Below are 22117 nucleotides of genomic sequence, written 5' to 3' on the forward strand. Positions count from 1 at the left end.
AAGAAGCGGGGGTTTATATAAAGACGTTAAAGCCGGTCTAAATGGCGTGATTAAACTAAACATGTGGGCTCCACGGTGCTTCGTGATTTCAGGTTTTTACGGGATTCCAATAGGGTAGTTTTGGTCGTTAAGCAATGTCCCAATCCCTTTGAAAAAGAAAGCGCTACGGGTAAAGTCAAAAATTTACCACAACGACAAAAATATGAAAATAAATCCTCCCGCTAGAAAGCCAGCCTACAAAAAAAAAAAAAAAAAAATGCCGCTTTTTCTTCAGCCTAACGAGTAACGAGTGATTGGCGCTCGGAAAATTTTAAGTGGCCTACAGCCTTAAATCAGAATCTTTACCCGCCAATAAAGACTAAAAAGGAAAGTGCATGTAATGGTTTTGGACTATCGGTGTATATCAAGAGGTCAATTGAAAGCACATGGAGATAAGTTAAATTTTTAGAATTCATTGTCTCTAGAATATGTGTACATACGTATATTCTTTAGTTTTGCTTCAATTGTTGAAATTCCCGTGATAAACATGAACAACAGCCGGACTCCGAAAATCGAAATTAACACAAGGTCTGTAACATTCTTTATTTCTTTATGTTCCACACGCTTCGATGGCAGCAGCCACCAGCCAATGACAAATGAGGATCAGCAAAATTTCGGAGCGGCTACCAGATTATTAAATAAGTTTTTGCAGTTAATTAAGGAATTAATTGAACACCGTTAAGTTATGGAGAAAATCTTTCGTGATGCAAGCACATGCTTTTGCCCTCCAATTCAAACACTCACCATTGTAGGCCCCAATGTCGTCTTTATAGATTTTCCATCTTTATGATATGTGCTCTTCTTATCAGGGGGAAAAAAAAAAAAAAAAGAAATTTTCCAGCCGCAAACATCGCCGAAATTTCACACTATTAAATCTAAAATTCATTCATTTCCTGACAAGGCATATCTCCTGCCTCTTCAACTTGCTACTTGCATCTAGCCAGCTATGTTTCAACAAAATTTACGCCTCGAATCCGTTCCTATTAACTACAGAACGGTATGTTTGTACCAGTTTAAATGTTCGGTCATTTTAAGACGTGAGATTTAATTCTGAACTGCAGTTTGGTTTAATATCGAGTTTTTTTTTTTTTTTTGTATTTTAAAATGTGAAAGCATCCGCACGGGAGAATTATTAGAACGGTTCATAGCTGCTCGTCAAAAGAAGTAGCATGCGGCGTACACGTGGCACGAGATAGAGGGCGTCGTATCCGTGAAAATTGATCCGCTGAAAGCAACGGCGTCACATGGGAATTTTGTTCCTCATACGATTCCCTTGTCTCCCGGGGAGCATCGCGGCCGTCGATTGTGATTTTCAAGGGCGAGCGTGGCCGTTGATATTGGGTGGTGGGGGTGATCGGCATGTGAGAGAAAAAGAACACTCGATTCGAACAAGACCAGTTTGAAAGGTCCTGTTAGGGAGTTTTTTTGTAGTATAAAATAAGAGAACACAGGCACGTTAGTTTTGAGATAACCAGCTAGTGGAGTGAAAACTACTCGGCACTCATCCACTTAACACGTGGTGCCCCCTTGGCCCTGCCATGTGGCGCCCTCGTTCTCGGCCAATGGTTTTTCTCCTTTGCACATGCAATTTCTCGTTATATCACATCAAATCATCGCAATCAAATCCTTATCATTTGTAAAGATTTTTTTTTTCCTAATTAACTGACTAAATTCATGCGGTTAATTAAGTTTAAGTCAAATTTTGCTTAACTCTACCACGCACTTCAGTCAAATTTTTTTGTTGTGATGGGATTGGTCAAGTTTATTCCAGGCACACTTCTATGAGGAAATGCCACCGACACATAAATTCCCTGAAAGGAACTTTTACCTTCTTATTAAATTTTTTTTTTCCAACTTTTGCTTAAATCAAAATGTTAACATATCACGTCCATTAAATCATCAACCAATGCATGTTGTTTTGTGTTAATGTGTCAAGTATGCGTCAAAATCCAAGTAATTATGTATGTCTCTCAAATGTTTATGCTTTGCAAGCAATACCGAAAGAAGAAGCAAACAATATTAGGATGAAATTTGTCTTCGTGGTGATGGAGTGCGGCTCATAGCTTTGCCAAAAATCATATAGAAGATGGAGAGTCCAATATTATTAGAGCCCTCACCCATCAATTTTAAAACCAATATATATGCGTATGTGGGGGCTATAAGCTATTTCAATTTGTGGTCCGTCTCATTAGAGCTGTCCATAAGTTATTGAATGTTGCGTAACATAAAAGCATATGATTCATGGACTATTTTAACCATGATTAATGTTCGTGTTAATGGATTAAGCAAAAAAGACAGATGTTTTTTTTTTAAAAAAAAAACAAAGATTGTTTATGATTATTATTGGATTATAAAGTATGGAAATTAGGATTAAAGAAACGCAAAAAAAGGGAAGTCAAATCAATTTTCTAAAAAAAGATTTAAAAAATAAAAAAACAAATTAAAGAAATGGTTGTGACAAAAACATTGGGGGGAAAAAAAAAAACTGATCATTTCGCACAACCTTTGGATCGTAAATTACTCAATTCTACAATCAAAATTAGCATAAATAGCTCAAATTAAAGCTAACGCACCACAACTTCCACTGTTAGATAAGAGGACTTTTGAAACTGGGGGATGCTGAAAAGTGAAAACCAGTAGAGACAGTGATGCATTAGTGCTTATGTACAGCACGCGTTGCTTTAATTAGGGACATGATTTTGCTCTATAAATGAGACAAATGGAGGTGGGAAAGAAATTACACAGTCAGTTAAATCTCAATCATTTATAGTCATGTGCCGGTAGCTAATTTTAACTGCAGCCATGATGAGCTTTCACTTTAATCGATTGTCCAGGAACATGTGTCAAAACTTAAAGGTCAAAACAACACCATCATTACGTGCAATTCTCTCCTTAATTAATTATCTTTTTCTCCCTTGGCTGTTGCAAAGATTGAGAATTACAGCTATCTTGAATTGGAAGAAACCAAATCAATACAGTTTCTATGAGGATGATGGAATAAAATTGGAGCCGTAGGAGCCAAGATATCACGGCATCATCAAGTTGTCTTTGTTATCATTGTTTTGTTCTTGACTTCTATTCAATACGAAGCGAGATAATCCTGCCAAACAATTGGGCCCGAAATTGGTAGAACTAAAATCTGACCCAAGAACCCAATAATCCTCTGTGAGCTAGGCCTAGCTCTTTTCAGGTTAAATCCTAAGAGGAAAGCTCCTCGCACCCCTTTTTAACTCTTTTTAAGAAACCGCACTTTTTTTTTCCCAATTTTTTTGTCTTTCTTTTATGAAATTAAAAAAAAAGAAAATTAAATTATCTTACAAATTTTAATTAAATTTCACTGTCATTTAGAATACATTTTGCAGACATACTTTTTCATGATAACGTTATTGTTAATAAATAATTTATTTCTTCAATATTTTTATTTTGTCGACAAAATTAATTATATCATATATTATGAATTAAAATGGTTAGGGTTCATGAAGTGTAGAGACATTTTAGTGTAACCAGATTCATGTTTGTCCTCGACAAAATTAATTATATCATATATTATGAATTAAAATGGTTAGGGTTCATGAAGTGTAGAGACATTTTATTGTAACCAGATTCATGTTTGTCCTCTCATGTACTTTCCAGTAACAACAGAACTATTATTCCAAAAAAAAAAGGTGGGGGTGATAAAAGGACACTATAAGGGTGTAAAAAGCATTACGAAATTTTAAATTTCTTGAGCCCAAACTGTCATATAATGTGACGGGCGTGCCGATACGCTGCAACTGAGCCGATCCACAAGGAAAATGGACTTTTAGTTGTCCTTGCTTAGCTTATAGGTTCAGAACATAGGCCATAATGATCCTGTCCCCGATTCCGGCTTGAGCAGAAAGATCATGGTTTCCCAAATCCGCCCACATAATTTGAACATGAAGAAAGCAAGTTCGCCGCTGCTTTACTCAGACCAGTTTGTCTGATTGTATTAATTATCTTTGGTTGCGTTACAACTTCCGGGTTCTGGCAAGGAAAATTAATGCAACGAGTCCGCGATTTTTGTTGGGAAATTATCATAAATCATTGCATATCTTATTACATTTTATCTTAATTAACAGCTAATTATGTAAAATCCAAGCTAGTCCCGTTTAATACACTTCGCTCGCTGGTTGCTGGTTGTGTTATGTAATTTAAGATTGTCCGAAATTATAGGTAACTTGTTTTCTCATCAATTTCAACGTCATATTATATATATATATATCATATGAAAAAGAAAAAAAAATGTAATAATTAATAACGTTTCGGAAGCGAAGAAAGAGGATCACGTGATTTTTCGAAGGAAATTAAAAGTTGAAACTTAGGCTTGTAGTCTAGTGGTGAACCATTGCCCTTAAAGTTAAACATGACTATGGGGGCAATGGTTCGAGTCCCCACGGACTCAACCTCCCTCAATTAAACATATTTATTTAGAGATTTTTTATAACGTCTTTCTCCCTTGCGAAATGCGAGTGGAGTAGAGATATTCCTCCTCCGTGAAGGGTATTTGGATGAGCATGTACTTCATAAAATAAAAAGAGTGGAGTAGAGACATTCCTCCTCCGTGAAGGGTATTTGGATGAGCATGTACTTCATAAAATAAAAATATAATAAAGACATTTTTTCTCCGTAAAAGTTATTTGGATGAGCATGTACTTCATACAATAAAAATATAATAATATAAATCTTATGTATAGATCTAATTGTAAATATCAGTGTAATGACCTGCTGTCATTACAGTTATCTCTGTGTAATACAATAACCTGATGCTTAACTAGTTAAAAAAAAAAAAATCCCGGTTCACGAAATTCGGTGGAGTGTTTAGCTATTTGTAAACGGTGTGTCACAGGCTACCAGCACAGCTCTATAATTAGGGGCGCTCTACAGACTACACATACTCTGATACTTGTAGTTCTAGTCTTCTCTCTTCCTCGTTTCGCCATCAATAATGCAAATGCAAAATTTGGTTACAGATTAAAAAAAAAAAAAAGGCTTTCAAAAAGTGCTTTTTACTGGTTTCTACCCTTAGCCAGCCGCAGCCAGCAAGCTGCATGCACTGCTGATTTCCCCCTTGATTCGACAAAATCAATCACTCGTCAACATCCACAAATTTCACCGTGGATTAATTACTCCCTTACTGCAGACTCTGGGGGTACACTGTTTCATGAAAGAAGACCCATCAAGACGCGTGGCATTGACAGATTAGTCAAAGTCCACATCAACGCCGCTCCTGAGGTCAGTGCATGCTGGGTAATGGCTATGAATAAAACCTACAAAAGTAAAAATACAGTAAGTAAACGTACGCTGCGGATGCGGAAAAGCAGTTAAAAAGTGACGGGTGGTTGGGTTATTCATTTAACAGTGCGGATGGCGACGGATTGGTTTTTTCTCAGTTTTAGCCAATACTGGACCCAAAACCAGGTGCATTTTCAAATGGCTTTAGATTCGCTTTCTGTTTCGCTTCGCTTTCCTTCCCTCCATATCCAGCTCCTCACGTTCCAACCCCACCACTGTCAACTCTCCACGCGCCCCCTACCCCTACCGCCCGACTCATTACCAATATAATATATACTATCAACTTTACCTATGTATATTATTAAGTTCACAAGCAAACCTACAAATTGATGCAAAAATTTGTATTCAATGTAAACTGATATTTTATATGTCCTTGTGTTATATTCCTTAATATTCTGATATTAAAAAAAAAAGTTAAGTTATTACTTGAGATTTGATTTCACTTATTGGTCTTATATATTTAAAAGTATAATTTTTATATCTATATTTTATATGTATAAGATTCTTAATAATTATATGATACAGAGAAATAAATTAAAATATTTTTTGACTTAATTTATTTGAGAAATTAAAGAAATTCACATACCTTTATTTTTTTTTTTTTGCTGAAATGAGAATTTTTAGTAAAAATAATGGCTAGTTTTAAGTAAATAAGATAAATTATTTTCTCTTTAATTTTTCGAGTAAACAAGATTAATAATATTTTTTTTATCTTTTATAGTCGATACTAGTCCTATTTATATTAACTAAAACTAAAAATAGTGCAAGAAGTGACCGTTAAAAAATGATTTTATTAATTAGACATATAAGCTTTTTATAGTATAGTAGAAAATAAAACTATACAAATATTATACCAATATTATCTGCCATAAAAAAATATTTATTAAGAAAAAAGAAACAGCGAATGTATGATACGTGCCTTAAATGAAGGTGGGATGTCTTATTAATTGAACCGACCGTAGTTACAGCTTTACGCCATAACACAAACTAACTGAAACCGCCTAAAATTTGAAAGACCAAAACACCCCCTGATGTGGCTCATTGGCCGAGACGGCGAGACCAGTACCCCTCTGCCAACACTCTGCTCACAGAAGAAAGAAAGAAACAAGAATTTTTCTGCAAAAATAATTAAAAAGGAAAAAAAAAACGTTCTCTCTCCCCATTCAATTGTTTAACAAAAACAATGGCACCGTATGCAACATCAACCTCAGTCATTAATGACATTTACTAAATTGCCACTTGTAACCACCAGGACCGCCTCTATCTTCATCGTCTTTATTCTACCTACAGCGTCAACGTGATTCTAAAACAATGCGGCAATTTAGGACTAGGGTTTTGTACTAACCCGACTTTTACGCTGCCTCATTCAAACTTCGTTAACTTCGAAGTCTGCAGTTAGCATTATTTTTATTTGCAGGTTTGAATGTTTAAAACTTTGTCGTTTTTACATTCTTCGTTTCTTTCTCGCTTGTATTCTAAGTTAAAAGTTTTGAATTTTTTTTTTCCCTTGATTCTCTCTAGAATGTAACAGTTGGTTTTCTATCTGATAGGCAAAGCCTTGTTTAGTTAGCTCTCTGACTTTGAGCTGTGTGAACAAATACGGGCATTGTTTAATACTGTTTATGTGTGTTTTGTCTTCTTCGCGAGTGTTTGTTACTGTAATGGCTCTTTGGGATTCTGTGACGAACGTTTCTTTGCTTTATTTTATTTTATTATTTTTTGAAGGTATGCTTTTGTCATGAAAAACGCTACATTGTAAGTTAAATGAAGAAAGATGCTCATTTATCATATTTTGTGATCAAAACATTGAATTTGGTGAAACTAAGAATTTTTATGTGATTTTATTTTTATTTGTTCCATTTCCTGAAATGTAAGAAGTTGCAACCTATGCTTCTCAGGACTGAATGGCAAATGTAGCAAAACTTTTTTAAATTTCTGTGACTACTAATAATAGAAATTTGGCTCTTTTGTTTTCCTTCTTTCCTTTTGATTGTCAGTTTCGCTATTTGATTACACTGTCATATACTTTTTTTTTCCTCAGAATTTTTACTGATGGGTTGATGACTCTATCTATTTATTTCTTCTTTCAGGTTAAAGATGGTGTTTTTCCTTCCATACCCTGAAGTTTGATATTGAACTAGAGAAAAAATAACAAAGCTGACTAGTTCTTGATATTTTACCTTCTTTTTTTTTCTTGCCTGAAAATAATGGAAGGACGGCGGCATTCTGTTGATATTCCTATCTCGAGAACTCTCATTGCACTCAGAAGAGTGAGGTCATTGAGGGATCCGTCAACTAATTCTATGAGCAAATTCTCTGCTTTGCTTGACAACGTGAATTGGGAAACAAATTCAAGTAATGGGATTTCTTTAAGGTTTGAAAATGGTTCTAAAGAAGGACTGTTTGAATCAGAAAGTTTAAGTATCAATGGACTGAAGAAAGAAAAAGATGATGATTTGGAACTGCATTGTGGTTTGGATAATTCCAAGTTTATGAGTTTTCAGAATTTGGGCTGGATAGACACAGATAATCCTAATTTGATCAAGCAGGTTGATAGATTAGATAATTATCAATCAAAGGAGGAAGAGGTTGATGGACACGAATCACTTGGTGAACGGCGTTGTATCAATCATTTGAATAGAGAATTTGATATGTGTTGCAGCATGCCTTACAGTCAGCCTATGGAGGATGTAGGTTTTTGCAAGGGGCCAAATGTAGGATCATCGTCAATGGAAGACATAGATCAATCTGCTTCAATATGGAAACTCCAATACAAAAATGAAGGGAGATTATGTGGAGCAGCCAATGGTGGTGCAAGTCGTGTAAGCACTCCATGCCCATCTATCAGTGAGATCATGGCAAATCATAGCAGATCATTATTTGCAAATGAAGAGATTGATGTCAATCAAAGTCACCATGGATGTGGGTTAAGCTGCTGCTGGTCCAGAACACCAAGATCCAGACAATCGAATCTGTCTTCTGATCTAGAAGACAACCCATTGCTATCTGGGGAGATTGGTGAGACAGCTCATTATGGACGCAGTGGACACAAATTGATCAATAATGAAATTTCTACTTACTCAGAAACTCCTTGGAGTTTGAGTCAGAAATTCAGGCCAAATTTTTTTGATGAATTGGTGGGACAAAATGTAGTAGTTAGGTCTCTGTTGAGTGCTATCTCTAGAGGAATGGTGACCTCCTTTTATCTGTTTCATGGGCCTCGTGGTACTGGCAAGACCTCTGCTTCGAGAATCTTTGCTGCTGCTTTAAACTGCCTCTCACTTGAGGACCAGAAGCCATGTGGTCTTTGCCGAGAATGTGCTTTGTTCTCTTCTGGAAGGAGCAGGGATGTCAAGGAAGTTGATTCTGTGAGAATTAATCGGAGTGATAGGGTCGGATCACTTATGAAGAGTGCATTTCTCCCTCCTTTTTCTTCACGGTTCAAAATTTTTATTATTGATGAATGCCAGTTGTTGCATGGGGAGACGTGGGCAACCGTTTTGAATAGCCTGGAGAACATTTCTCAACATGTCGTCTTTGTAATGATCACTCCAGAGTTGGATAAGCTGCCGCGAAGTGCATTATCACGATCCCAAAAATATCACTTTCCTAAGATAAAAGATGGTGATATTGCAAGCAGATTGAGGAGAATCTGTGTTGAAGAGGCTATAAACTTTGATCAAGCCGCTTTAGACTTCATTGCTGCTAAATCTAATGGTTCAATTAGGGATGCAGAGATGTTGCTTGATCAGCTTAGTTTGCTTGGGAAAAAAATCACCTTGTCCTCGGCCTACGAGCTCGTGAGTGCTTGGAAAGTGCTTGTTACTTATGTTTTTGGTCATCTCTTCTTGTTTAAGATGTTGAAACTTGCCTGTTGCTTCTTTTGTGCAGATTGGAATTGTTTCTGATGATGAGTTGCTTGATTTGCTTGATTTGGCTTTGTCTTCTGACACTTCTAATACAGTAATAAGGGCTAGGGAACTGATGAGGTCCAAAATTGATCCTATGCAACTTATATCTCAGCTGGCAAATCTAATTATGGACATTCTGGCTGGTAAATGTCTGGAAGATTGTTCTGAAGCTAGAAAAAATTTCTTTGGGAAGCACACTTGTAAGTGTTTATATTATTTATTTACCGTTTCTTGGGATAGTGTGCAAGTACATTTGTCTAATCTGTAGATGTGTTTTCTGTGAATTTTGATCTAATAACTGTACATCCGCAAGAATAAGATGGTTGAGCTTTTACTTGTTATCATCTGAGACTGTTTCTGACATCTTTTCCTCCAAAAGCAGCTAGTGCTGCAAAGGTTTCGATCTTTTAATATGAATATATAAGACACTATTTTTACAGATTTATTGACTGAAGTTTGGAATTGCAATTTTCTTTCTCATAGCTGAAGCAGATATGCAGAAATTGAGTCGTGCCTTGAAAATACTTTCGGAAACGGAAAAGCAATTGAGAATGTCAAAGCATCAAACCACATGGCTCACTGTAGCTCTTCTGCAGTTAAGCTCATCAGAGTCTTCTTTAGATCTAAATGATTCCAAGCTGTGTTTGAGATATGCACATGACAAAGGTCATATAAGTTACCGTAACTTCTAATTGATTAATTTCTTTATTTAGTATGAATTTTCTCTCCTTCTCTCACATTTCCACCTTTTTTCTTCATATAATTGAATAAAGTAAATTTTCCATTATTGAAGTTTGTTATTGTTTGTTGTTGAAAATAGATGGCGATTCTCATTGCACGATATCACCGAGGGACAGCTTTAAGCATCTTGTCCGTGGTTCATGTGTTGGTGATAAAGCAAATAAATTAGGAGCACTGGAGGATTATAAAGGAACTTTGGAATCAATATGGAAGACAGCTACAGAATTATGCCAATCAAATTCACTCAAGACATTCCTAAGGAAACAAGGGAAGCTGTCTTCTCTTCATGTTAATCACGGTATGCATACGGTAAATAATAAATTTTGTGCTCTGAAATATTTATGTGGGTTTTTGCCTGCCCTGCTAAGTGATGACTAGAAATTAGTTTGTATCCAGGTCTGGCAGTCGCCGAGTTGGAATTCCACCATCGTGACTATGTATCTAGGGCTGAAAAATCCTGGAAACTGATTGCAAGTACTCTCCAGTCAGTATTGGGTTGTAATGTAGAAATAAGGTTACTTTGTGCTCCTGTCTCTGCCAAAGAAAATAAGCCATCTTTCAGCTTGTTTAGTTGTTCACGCTGGGTGCAGCAGTCTAGATCAACCACTGAACGTGAAACTGATTCTGACTATTCTGATTATTTCTCTGAAAAACCTATGATCAGGGCCAGGCATACTTTAACTTGTTCCTCAGATTGTGGGTCTCAGATGTCTCATAACTGTTGTCACAAAACAGATGTGGTAAGAGCTTTAAGAAGTAGTGAAGGAAATGTACTGAGCACTGGGACGGTCTCATTTCATAGATCAATACAAGATGATATATCAAGGTCTGCTGGTTGTGAAATCAGTTCTTTAAACAGAAATGATTATTATTGCCAGGTTTTATCACCTCAAGAGCCAGAAACTCAGCCAAGCTGCTTTCCTAGAACTTTAAGGCTTCAAAAGAAGTTACGTGCATCGGACACTTCTGAAATGGTTTGTACAAGTAACAAGCTTGCTTTGTCTATCCCCAAGAAGACATCTTTTGATACATATATATCTGTTGATGATCCGCATGTCTTCTACGGCAGCTCAAATTATCACCATAGCAGCGTTAGAGATGAAGATGGGTAAGAGGTTTCATGGTGTTTTTCTTTTTTGTTTGCTTAAGACATAGTGAACGCACTTATGCTAGTGCAATATGTTAACACAAGCTGACTTCATGTGCACTTTTGACGTGGTACATAGACACAGTAGTTTGTGCACAGTAAAGAAATCATGTACTAAAGTTTGAACTTCATGAGAAAAAGCTTTTTTCAAGCTCTTTTTTTTCCTTGTTGCTGATCAATCTAATATTAAGCACTTGTTCCCTTTTTGGCATATATTCACTATTGATGAAATGAATTTGGTAGAAGTGACAGCTGATTTTCAAATTAGATTTTTTTGCCCTTGTAATTTATTTTCTTCTTTTGGCAGACCACAAGAGAATTCAGATGTGCTTTGCTGGAGAACCCCAACATTTCCCTTAAAAAAGGTAATGAATATGGTTTTAAATTAACGAGAAAAGAGAACAAATGCACAATGTGAAGATCAGCGTGTGCTGGCTGAATGCTGATGTTAGTTGACGGTTTCATTTGTCTTCTGCACCTTGAGGAAAACCTTGCTTTTCTAATTTCTGTTGATCTCAATTGTTTGCCTCAAGGTCAAGGAGGTGTTTTGTGCAGATTATGTATTTAGGGTTTTGCTCACTGGCAAATGTGGAATGTAGGCAGTTGAAAGCAATCTAATTAACAGACTGCGTACATCACCTAGAGCTTAGGGAAGGATCGGGATAGAATTATTCCACTTTGAAATTACATATTTAGATTGTGAATTTTCAACTATGTTCAATTTTGACACGAGTTTTTTTTTTTTTTTTTTAAATGCTGCAGGCAGGGCAGATGGCCCATCAAAGAAAAAGGTCGAACATAATGGACTGCATTCTTCCCTGTACTAATGCCGAATAGCTCTTCCTTACAAGATGGTGGCAAACTTTTTGATCGCTCTTCTGAAGCTGAAGCTTCAGATATAATGATGAAATATTTTGCATTTTTGTAAGTAAAGGCTGCAGAATACTATTTGTCTCATCAAAGTCAGACACTGGGATTATTGTAATTCTAAAATGTACAGCGTTTAAATCGATTTTTATGATTTTATAGATCATGATTCCTAACACGGCAGAGTTTGAAAGCAAAGTTTTGACCGTATTTGTTTTGCCCAAGCATAGGAAACTGATCTTTTAACTGGGTGTCATCGTATCAGTTCACTGCACTGGTGTTGAACTTTGTGCAGGAGCCGCGGAATGGATTCTTTTGAATGCATGAATTACAGTGATTTGATTCAGTGGTGGGGGTGGAGCTAAAGAATTTTTCCTCGGAGTAGGGATGGCAATAGGTACCCTGTGGGTTTGTACATTTAAAATTATAAATGTTTAATATATAAATTTATAATAATAATTTTAAATTTTATGTAACATACTTAATTTTAAATTTAATTAATGTAAATAAAAAATTAAAATTTTAATATCAATTTAATATAAAATTTTAAATTTGAATTTAAAATACACAAATCTATTAAAAAAATCACAAATTAGCATATAAAAATAACAATTTATTTTATTTTATCATTCAACAAGAGTTTCAAGAAAAGATTTTCATTTCATTCACAATCATTAGCACTCATCCAACATGATGCTTATAATAATGATTAAAATTAATATTTTTTAAAGAATAATACTTTTCAAATATTAATATGAAGACAAAATTATAATAATAAAATAATTCATGCATTAAATTAAAGAAAAATAGTTTATACAAATACACTTTGGTTATTTGACATTTTGCATAATTGCATTATTTTCTTTATATATTTTTAGGTTTAAATTTTTTCAATTAAATTAAATTAAAAATATTTAAAAAAACATTATGAGTTTAGCGGATATCCATTCGGGTATCCATAAGATATTAAACTAAACCCAAACCCACCTACATTTAAGTGCAGATTTCAATTTATAATACTAAACCCGCCCGCAACCTGTAAAATTATTTATAGCGGGCAGATTTTGACAGGTGGGTTTGGACAGATTTATGGGCACAATTGCTATTCTTACTTAAGAGGGGCCGATAACTAACAAGAAAAACATCTTTATTTAATTCTTAATTTCTAGAAATCATTTGATGATTATTCCTATTGAAAACAATTACATTAACAATATAACATTTAACCGAACCGAAAAACCTCTTAAAAAAACCAAATATTAATCATTTCACATGAAAGCGGAGGAGAAATTAGACGATTAACATTTGGCGCTTTTTAGAGTTGTTTCGGAGCTCATAAATGAAAAGCATGAATAGAATGAAGAGCTGATACAACAACACTTTTTGAGAGTTGATGCAGAGCAGATTACAAAAATACCTCTCCCAAGGCAACCAAAACCAGATCAAGTAGTGTGGCACTATGACAAGAAGGGGAAGTACTCGGTGAAGAGTGGCTATCAATTGGCGTTAAAGATGAAAACCCCAGACATGGCTAGCTGTTTAGAGGAGAAGCAGAATTCTTGGAACTCTATCTGGTACCTTTAAATTCCAGAAAAAGTAAAAATTTTAATGTGGAGAGCAGCTAATAACTTGTTGCCAACTGGGGAGAACTTATGGAAGAGGAAGGTGGTGCAATCCCCTGATCCCTTCAGTGCCAGAGGTGCAATAGAATGAGAGAGTCCATATTTCATACTCTTTTTGCGTGTAAGACCTCTAAAAAAATATGGCAGTTGACTTGTTTTAAAGAAGACATCGGGCTTTGTAAAAACAAGGATGTATACAATTTATTTCAAGCTATGACGAGGAGAAGGAACAAGGCTAAAAATGGAGTTGATGGTTGCACTGTGCTGGAGTATTTGGCAATTAAGGAATCTCCTCATTTTCAAAAGCAAAAGAGCATATTCCCAATCATCAATTATGGTAGTAGAAGCTGTTGTGCAAGCTTACAAAAGAATCCAAATGCCACTAATGCAAGAAAGCCCAAGACATGAAGATGCTATCCAAAAGAGGTGGAAACCTCCCCCAGCAGGCTGGTTCAAGGGTAACGTAGATGGAGCAGTGAAGATTGATCAACAAAGAATTGGATTGAGAATTGTCATAAGGAATTCAAAGGGCAAGGTTGTAGCAGCAGCTATGAAGACCACAAAATTTTTGGATGAAGTGGATTATGCAAAAGTTGAAGCAACTTAGTTCGAGTTGGAGATAGTAGAGCATGCTGGTTGCATTCCAGTGATTATGGAATCTGATTTGCAAGAGATTGTGAGCTTAATGTCTTATAGAAAAAGCACAAGAACTGAGATATTTTGGGTTGTAGAAGAGGTTCAGGACCAGATCAAAAGGTTAAAGCATGTTAAAGTGCAATATACTCCAAGAAATTGTAATAGTGTAGCTCACTCACTTGCAAAGCTAGCTCTAGAACTAAATGTTTTTGTTTATTGGGTGAATGATATTCTAACCTAATTTTTGTACTTATTCACAGAGTCGAATGAATGAAAATATTACTTTCTCTCTTAAAAAAAAATATTATTTGGCATTTTTGGTTATTGGAGGAGAATAGTGATATTTGCAGCATAAGATTATAAATGTTGGATTAAAATAATTTTTTGTTTTCTATGAATATACGTTAGATAAAGAAGAATGAGAGAAAACTGAGGGAAAAAAGATTGTGCTGAGACAGGAAAAAAAAAAACTGAGAGAAGAAAGAGAGGAAACAAAACGGTAGGATGTGTTGTAGTTTCTATCGGTTTTCTCTCATTCTTGTATCCTTACTTACTTATCACTCCTCGTACAACGTGCACTGAAAGTCAAACTTATAAACTTTTCCTGCAATACATACTCGTATTCTTTCCCTCAATTTGCTACAGTCGTTCTCTACATTCGTTCAACCAAAAACCAACAGCAAGGAGACGAGAATGACGGTCACGATGTCGAGGGCCGAAACCGGTCGCGACTACAAAGTGAAGGAAATTCTCGCAAGCCGACTTCGGCCGTCTCGAAATCATACTCGCCGAAGTCAAAATTCTGCGGAGGAGTATGAGCGGACCGAGAAGATGGTGGACCCCAGAGGGCTTGTGAAAAGGGGGAATGAAGGAGATGCTTGTTAGTGTTTCGGAGGAGACCACCATGGGGGTTAAGAGATTGTATCAAATGCAGGCTAATGGCACCCTTTTGTTTTCGGAGGAGACCACCACGCGTGTAGCAACTATAGTAGGGAGCTTCTGTTCGGCATTTGTTAAAATACTTGGAATGTTATTTTTGTTTATGAAGAACTTGCCAAAACAAGGCCAACTGTGAGGCTGAGTGTTGAAGGCTAAGTTTCTTTGGACCTTGGAAATGGATTTCCTATTGGTAGCTCTATTATTAATTTCTACAACGAAGTAGTTCACGAAATAAGGTTCTGATGCTCTCCTGTGATGTTAGTGCTGTTTGATAACTTGTATGGATTCCGACACTCGCTTCCTGATGGTCTCATGAGGGCCACTGATATCACGATTGCTGGTAAGATTGCTGTTGACTGCGGGCATGGAGATGTTGGAAGGGGCTGTGCTGCTGCTCTCAAGGCGGTCGGTGCCCGTGTGATGGGGACTGAAATCGATCTAATTTGTGCTCTTCAAGCTCTAACGGAAGGCATTCCGGTCCTAACCCGGGAAGATGTTGTCTCTGAAGCTGGTCTCTTTGTCACCACCACTGAGAACGCGGACATTATCATGGTTCGTCACATGAAGCAGATGAAGAATGCTGCGATTGTGTGTAACATTGGCCATTTCGATAACGAGATCGACATGCTTGATCTGGAAGCTTACCGTGGTATTAAACGGATCACAATCAAGCCTCAGACTGACCCTTGGGTGTTCCCTCAGACGAGAAGGGGCATCATTATTCTAGCTGAGAGACTTCTCATGAATTTGGGATGTCCAACTGGGCACCCCAGCTTTGTTATGTCATGCTCATTCACAAACCAGGTGATTGCTTGGCTTGAGCGCTATGGAAGGAGAAGGGAACAGGCAAATACGGGACGAAGGAGTACGTGGTGCCGAAGCATCTGGATGAAAGGCTGCAGCACTTCATCTTGGGAAGCCTGGAGATAAATTTAGGAAGCTCACTCCTGAGCAAGCTGCTTGCATTCGCGTCCCTGCTGAAGGTCCTTAGAAGCCTCCTCACTATAGGCAGTAGGAAATCCGCTGTGTCTGCTTTTTGTTCGCTTTAATCGGGATTTAGGTTTTGCCGTTTTTATGCTTTTGATAATGTTGGATTCGTTTCCGGAATGTTAATGTTGGATTAGTTAGTACTGTTCGAAGCCCTTGTGCTGTGCTTGATTATTCTTTCATTTTCTGCACGAATGAGCAATTAGTTCTTTATAATCAAAACTGTATGAAATTATGTGAAATTTCTATCATGAACGATTCGGATCAAATTTTTTCATAAACGTTACTGATCGTAGCTGCAACTTTCTTCAAAATTCTGATAAATTATATTTATGGTTGTCTTTTATGTAATTTTCCTCGAGGAAAGTTTTGCAAATTTAAATGTGGGGCTATTAAGTATTTAGATGGGGTGATAAGGGTAGCCATATTGTCTCTAGAATATACCAACATAGCCATTGGGCCAATTCCCAAAACCGGTCCAAACTGTTTAAGTTTTCAGTCTCTGTCCAGTCTTGAGCATGTCTGTTCTTCTTGCACAGGAGAGATACAGGTAACCGAGCCTGAGAGTTGGAGGGCAGTTCAAGGACAGTAACAGAGATCATAATGAACGACGACTCAATAACCATACGAATACTTTGCCCGAAGCTCGTGCTCGCCAACTCGGGTCTCCAGTGGCTGATCGGATCCCCTTTTTTTCCGCCACTCACTGTCGTATCCACCGTTAGATGCATCCACGACAACTCTTCCTCTGCGGATTACGACAAAGAGTCAGGTGAATATTTAAATTCTTTCCGTTTGTTTCCCGAGATAACTGATTTACGGAAAACCATTTGCCGTTTCTTTGATGTGTTAAATAATTTGAGCAGATGATCTCCAGACATTATTATTAAAAGGATTTTACATAATCGGAGCTTTAATTATCAAAACCGCGGACGCTGAGAAAAACGCGAGGGAGGCTATTGATGCAGCCCGCAGATTGCGAAGGCTTTTATCTGGTGAAGCTGAAATGCCTGATACCGTTACAATTGGCGCAGTTGCGGATTCTCTTGGTGCTGATATTAAGTTTTTTGTCTCGAGATTGGAAAATTCGACGAGTATTGAAACTGTTGATTATGTTTTGTACGATGATAATCCGGAGAAGTTTGTTTGGGAGAGAGGCTGTTTAATTCGATGCGAACTTCCAATTAAGCTGCCTTTTTATTATCCTGCTAATAATCCCTCTGGTGAGTTCTGTGATTTTTTTTTTCCCTTGACTTGCTTTTCAATGTGTTTAAAACTTGTAATTCTTTAAGAAATTTTTAGTTTTGCATTTGACTTAAGGACTTTCAAATAGTGAGGAATTAACCCCAGGAAGAAAGAGGAATAATTTAGTCAATTAATTTTCTCAAATCTGTATGTGCTTGCAGTACGGCTGACAATTTTTTCAAATATTTAATTTCATGGGTGTCACTGGTATTGTCTCTCAGATGCAGAGAAAAGGTATTCGCATGCCATTGAATCAGTTGCTACCAAGCTCAAAGATGCCCAAATTGCTTACGTGGTTGAATCGCTAAGCCAAGTCTCTGCAGAGTGCCTCTACCTGTTCTTTTTCCTGGTAAAGATTTGGACTTTGACCCCGATCTTTCCAATATCCAGCTTGTGGGTGAAGCTGATGAAGATGACCCTAAAGTTTTATCATGTGCACACTTTTGTTTGCAAAACATATCTGCCCCTGCGATCTTTTCTGCAGAGGTAAGAAATAGCTTATGATATATATCGTGGCATGATATTTGGGTGATATTGAACTTTTTTTTTTTTTTTTTTTTTTTTAGTAATGCTTCCTGTGTCATCTATCATGATGGATATTAGTTTTTGTATTTTTCTGATAAGCTTTTTTGCTTAGAATGCAGATAAAATTCAAGTAAGTGTTCTGCTTAATACATCACAGAAGCCTACAAAATCCACTGCACCTATTGCTGAATATTACCCAGGTACTTAGTTGTTTATTGATATGGTAGCACTTTTTAATATTTGGTGAATTGATGATTTTTTGTTAGATTCGGTTTTAGGGTTACGTCTATAATTCTTTTGGTGGAAATTGAACTTTATGCTTTCAGCTTTGGAAGATGCCAGACTTTTGGTAGTGGATTTGAAGCTAGATGTGATTTGTTATGCAACCAAGAGGCTTCCGTTGATATATGCTCTTTCTAAGTTAGTAGTCCCTGGTTTAGTTGACCAATTAAATACAATGAAGAAGGCAATCGTGCCCTACCTCCTAACTCAGCATCCTCAGGTATGTTACCTTTGAGTGTATTTGTAGTACTGTCCTCAACACTCACCTTCACAAGTAGACCTTTTTAGCGAACAACGCCTTATGTAAGCCATAATTAAATAGAATGCTTGTTAAGAGAAATAAATATGTTATTTCTATGCTGCAATAATGCTTGCAAGATGCCCTTCTAGCATCACTTTTTCCAATTGCTACTTTGATAAACATTGGTCGTTGAGAGAAAGAAATATGATATTTTTATTGCTATAAAAACATAAGTAGCCTCCCTAGAAATTATATCTAACAAATGTTTTTCTGCTCCTTACTTGAGATTTTATTGCATTTACAGCTGCGACCTTTCCACTTTAGTCCACCTGGAGTATTGCAACCAATAACTGTTATCTATGAACTTAGTTATGGGGAGACAGAAATGAAGCAAGGTAATTGAACTTTTTGCATAAAGCATGAAAGTATTCTTTCTTGCGTGCTCTTTGTGACTGGAAAATGTAAGATATTTTGGCCTCAAGGTAACTTGTTCTCTGGGATGTCTAGTTCAGCCAACCGAAATAATTAACATATTTGGCTCTTATTGTTTTTGTTTGGATTTCTTTGCTTTTCCTCTTCATGTAGTAGAAAGAGGAATCCAAAATTCTCATAATTTTGATTTTATTGCTGAGTGATATTTGTCCCCCCATCCTGTTAAATAATTAGGATAATATGGTCAGGTGATTTCTTCCATATAAGATATAAATGAAATACCTTTTCTCATAACATGTCTGATAGTAACAATTCTCAGGACATTGCTGAGTTTTTTGTTTGTGAGTGGTCTGTTTTGGATAAGGACTGGTGATCTAATTAGAATTATAGTTTGACGTACTCTTGATAATTGATTGGCAAGAAATGTGATTTCTGAATCTTCTCTATTTTCACAGTTGATGTTAGAAAATCCTTACACTCGAGGCTGGGATTACCTTTTGATCGTCCCCTCTTGAGAATTGCTAATACCCTGGTTCCGTCTACTAAGGATAGTTCGAATAGTGTTTCTCCACAAAAAGGTAATTCTTTCATCTTTATTTATGCAACACTTTACTCGCCCTTTGATACCAAGCGACAAGAGCTGATTGTTGGCAATCACTTGGTGAAGGGAATCGTGTTTGTGTATACTAACTTTTTTGGCATATTCCTGTGGTACATCAGGCTCTGTGTTGCTTAAAGATGTACATATTGGGATCCCAAGCAGTGGGGGTTAGTGACCACAATTGTTATTATTTCTTTTGTCTTTTGTTGGCTTCCTCTTGGCAGTTGTTTGACTGAAATATGACATTTTCTTCCAGTCACTGGGGGCTCTGCCTCTCTGGTTCAAGGTTCTTATGAGTATTATCATTATCTTCAAGATGGCTTTGATGATTCGGTATGGGAATTTCTCTTTCGCTTCAGTAGTAGAATGTTTTAACATCGTTTTTAATCTTTCACAGCTTTAGATTCAATAAATTGAATCTTGATTGCTTGATGCATGTGCTAATTATTATACTCTTGACTGACGAGCGGAGCAGCCGACCTCACTACGTTCTCCCGTCGCGTCTCCAATCTACGATCTCTACGTCGTCAACTCATAGTAGAAGCTTTATCTTGTATTGTGCATTTGGCACTTGTGAAACACAAAAATTTGAAAATTATGAGTGCTTTGTCGTGGATGTTTAAATGGTCAACTTTTTCCCTTGTGTGGTATAACCATCTTTGTTTTGCTTTAAATTATTACTTATTCTTATGCAAACCATACTCTGTGATGTATGCATCGTAAGTTCAGAACCCTAATTACCCCTATAGGAAATTATCCATTCCACCAATCTGTTTGCAGAATTGAAAACTAAGATCTCAACCCTCTCCAAATTAATATTAAATCCAAAATTCTTTGACTAGTAATCGGTGTGTGCCAACGAGATAGTAAAACCACAGAGACACTGAGCTGTTCTACATTATTTTTTCTGGATTCACCTGTTTTTATTATGCGCAAGCAATGAAGTGGATTTTCCTGGCTAATGGAGGGCTCTAATTGGTTAAAATTCGGGGTTATTTTTGTTTGTATAATCTTGTATCGGCTATTACATTTGTTTGGGATTTCTGTTTTGATTGAAATTGAGATACAAAATTGCAAACGAATTTTGCCATGATTGCCGTTTATATTGGGATTTCTACTGCTAATTCATTTATATATCACTTCCTAGGGCTGGGGTTGTGCATACCGCTCTCTCCAGACTATCATTTCATGGTTTAGGCTCCAACATTACACCTCTGTAGATGTTCCGTCACATAGGTACGTGAGCACCTAGAGCTTGCTAAGGTCTTTTTTTCTTCTATCTTCCCAATTTTCTTCTGCTGTTATTTGACAGTCTAGCCCACTGCAACAAACTGTGATTCTTTTGATATGTATAAATTATATGCAAATCAGTCTTTTGTATCTTTCTTCATGCTTTCTTCTAATGCATGTTATAGTCATGCAGATTTAAAATGAATACGTTTCATTTTTGTGGTATCAACATCATGTGATTTGATTTGACAAAGTGTTTTCTTTCAGGGAAATACAGCAGGCACTTGTAGATATTGGTGATAAGGATCCTTCTTTTGTTGGTTCGCGTGAATGGATTGGTGCCATTGAGTTGAGCTTTGTTTTGGATAAACTTCTGGGTGTAAGTATGCCTATCCATCTCTGAAATCATATTGCACAGGGACTAGAGAATGAGGTGAAAAAGTGAAACGCCAATTTATATCTGAAAATAATTTTAAGACTTGCGTAATCTTGCTGTAAAATGCTTTTGTGATTTAACAGGATTAAGTTGGTGATTGAGCAGGTTAGTTGCAAAGTCTTAAATGTCAGATCTGGAGCTGAGCTCCCTGAAAAATGTCGAGAGCTGGCCTTGCACTTTGAGAGTCAAGGGACGCCCATTATGATTGGTCAGTTGTACAAATAATGTTTGTCTTCCTATTATTTGGCATGTATTTACAGCTTTCTCTGATAATGATAATAACCCAAAATTTACAAATATATTGTAGCACTGATGTTCATATACACTTAATAATAATGTCTATAACTCTTTGGAATAATATCTTGGTAAATGATTGCAGGTGGTGGTGTTCTTGCATACACACTTTTAGGAGTTGATTACAATGAAGCCAGCGGAGATTGTGCATTTCTCATTCTTGATCCTCACTATACAGGCAATGATGAGCACAAGAAAATTGTAAATGGAGGATGGTGTGGGTGGAAGAAAGCTGTTGATAGCAAGGGAAAGAATTTCTTTTTGCATGATAAATTTTATAACCTTCTGCTTCCGCAGAGGCCCAGCATGGTGTAGTCGATGCTCGGATTATAAGCGAGGGGTGTGACTGCGTTTTTAATTCTTTCATTCAAATTGAAATGCTAGCTTTTTGGTTGGAAACATGTGATGGAAAAAAGTGAAATGTAGAAGAACGTACCGGGAGTAATATCAGGTTGCTTCTTTTATTTTTGGAGAATGTCGGTGTTTGTTAAATGACCGACGGTGATAATCCTCCTAACCTTGGAATGGAAGTTGCTAAACACTCTCATCAGCGATCCTTGATGAGATTAAATATTTCCATCATTTCAATGTACCAGTAGCCACCGTCTAATGTCATGGAATTTCAATTT

At 36.6% G+C, this 22117-nt stretch overlaps 2 protein-coding genes and 1 pseudogene across 4 annotated transcripts; all 3 read left to right on the forward strand.

Moving 5' to 3' along the window:
- The first annotated feature begins 7448 nt into the window (after nt 1–7448).
- Nucleotides 7449–12194, forward strand: LOC18048636 (protein STICHEL-like 2). Of its 3 annotated transcripts, XR_002906752.1 has the most exons (8): nt 7449–9152; nt 9244–9463; nt 9747–9929; nt 10084–10302; nt 10401–11112; nt 11459–11516; nt 11914–12075; nt 12181–12194. XR_002906752.1 is itself a non-coding variant. In XM_024189824.1 (7 exons), exons 1-7 carry the CDS (start codon nt 7560–7562, stop codon nt 11986–11988), a joined length of 3060 nt encoding a protein of 1019 aa, XP_024045592.1. In that variant the 5' UTR covers nt 7449–7559; the 3' UTR covers nt 11989–12194. The 3 variants fall into 3 exon arrangements, 2 of the variants coding, with proteins under 2 accessions (XP_024045592.1, XP_024045593.1); XM_024189824.1 differs by having other exon boundaries at nt 11914–12194; XM_024189825.1 differs by lacking the exons at nt 11914–12075; nt 12181–12194 and having other exon boundaries at nt 10401–10978; nt 11074–11112; nt 11459–11514.
- Nucleotides 12195–15141: 2947 nt separating this feature from the next.
- LOC18048637 lies at nt 15142–16206 on the forward strand (annotated as a pseudogene).
- A 487-nt stretch (nt 16207–16693) lies between these two features.
- Nucleotides 16694–22114, forward strand: LOC18048638 (probable Ufm1-specific protease). Its single transcript, XM_024187810.1, is given in 14 exon segments — nt 16694–16974; nt 17069–17425; nt 17669–17770; nt 17773–17933; nt 18085–18172; nt 18299–18474; nt 18800–18890; nt 19383–19505; nt 19648–19695; nt 19785–19861; nt 20676–20764; nt 21026–21137; nt 21300–21402; nt 21574–22114. Coding segments are annotated over 14 exon segments (1926 nt in total). The 5' UTR covers nt 16694–16805; the 3' UTR covers nt 21804–22114.
- The last annotated feature ends 3 nt before the right edge of the window (nt 22115–22117 follow it).

Source organism: Citrus clementina, unplaced genomic scaffold (assembly GCF_000493195.1).
Source record: "Citrus clementina cultivar Clemenules unplaced genomic scaffold, Citrus_clementina_v1.0 scaffold_3, whole genome shotgun sequence".
Taxonomy (NCBI): domain Eukaryota; kingdom Viridiplantae; phylum Streptophyta; class Magnoliopsida; order Sapindales; family Rutaceae; genus Citrus; species Citrus x clementina.

Coding starts and splice junctions, on each gene's coding strand:
- LOC18048636 (XM_024189824.1), top strand. CDS start 7,560: ATGGAAGGACGGCGGCATTCTGTTGATATTCCTATCTCGAGAACTCTC. Junction 9,464..9,746: donor TTTCTTTGGGAAGCACACTT/GTAAGTGTTTAT, acceptor TCTTTCTCATAG/CTGAAGCAGATATGCAGAAA. Junction 9,930..10,083: donor GAGATATGCACATGACAAAG/GTCATATAAGTT, acceptor TGTTGAAAATAG/ATGGCGATTCTCATTGCACG.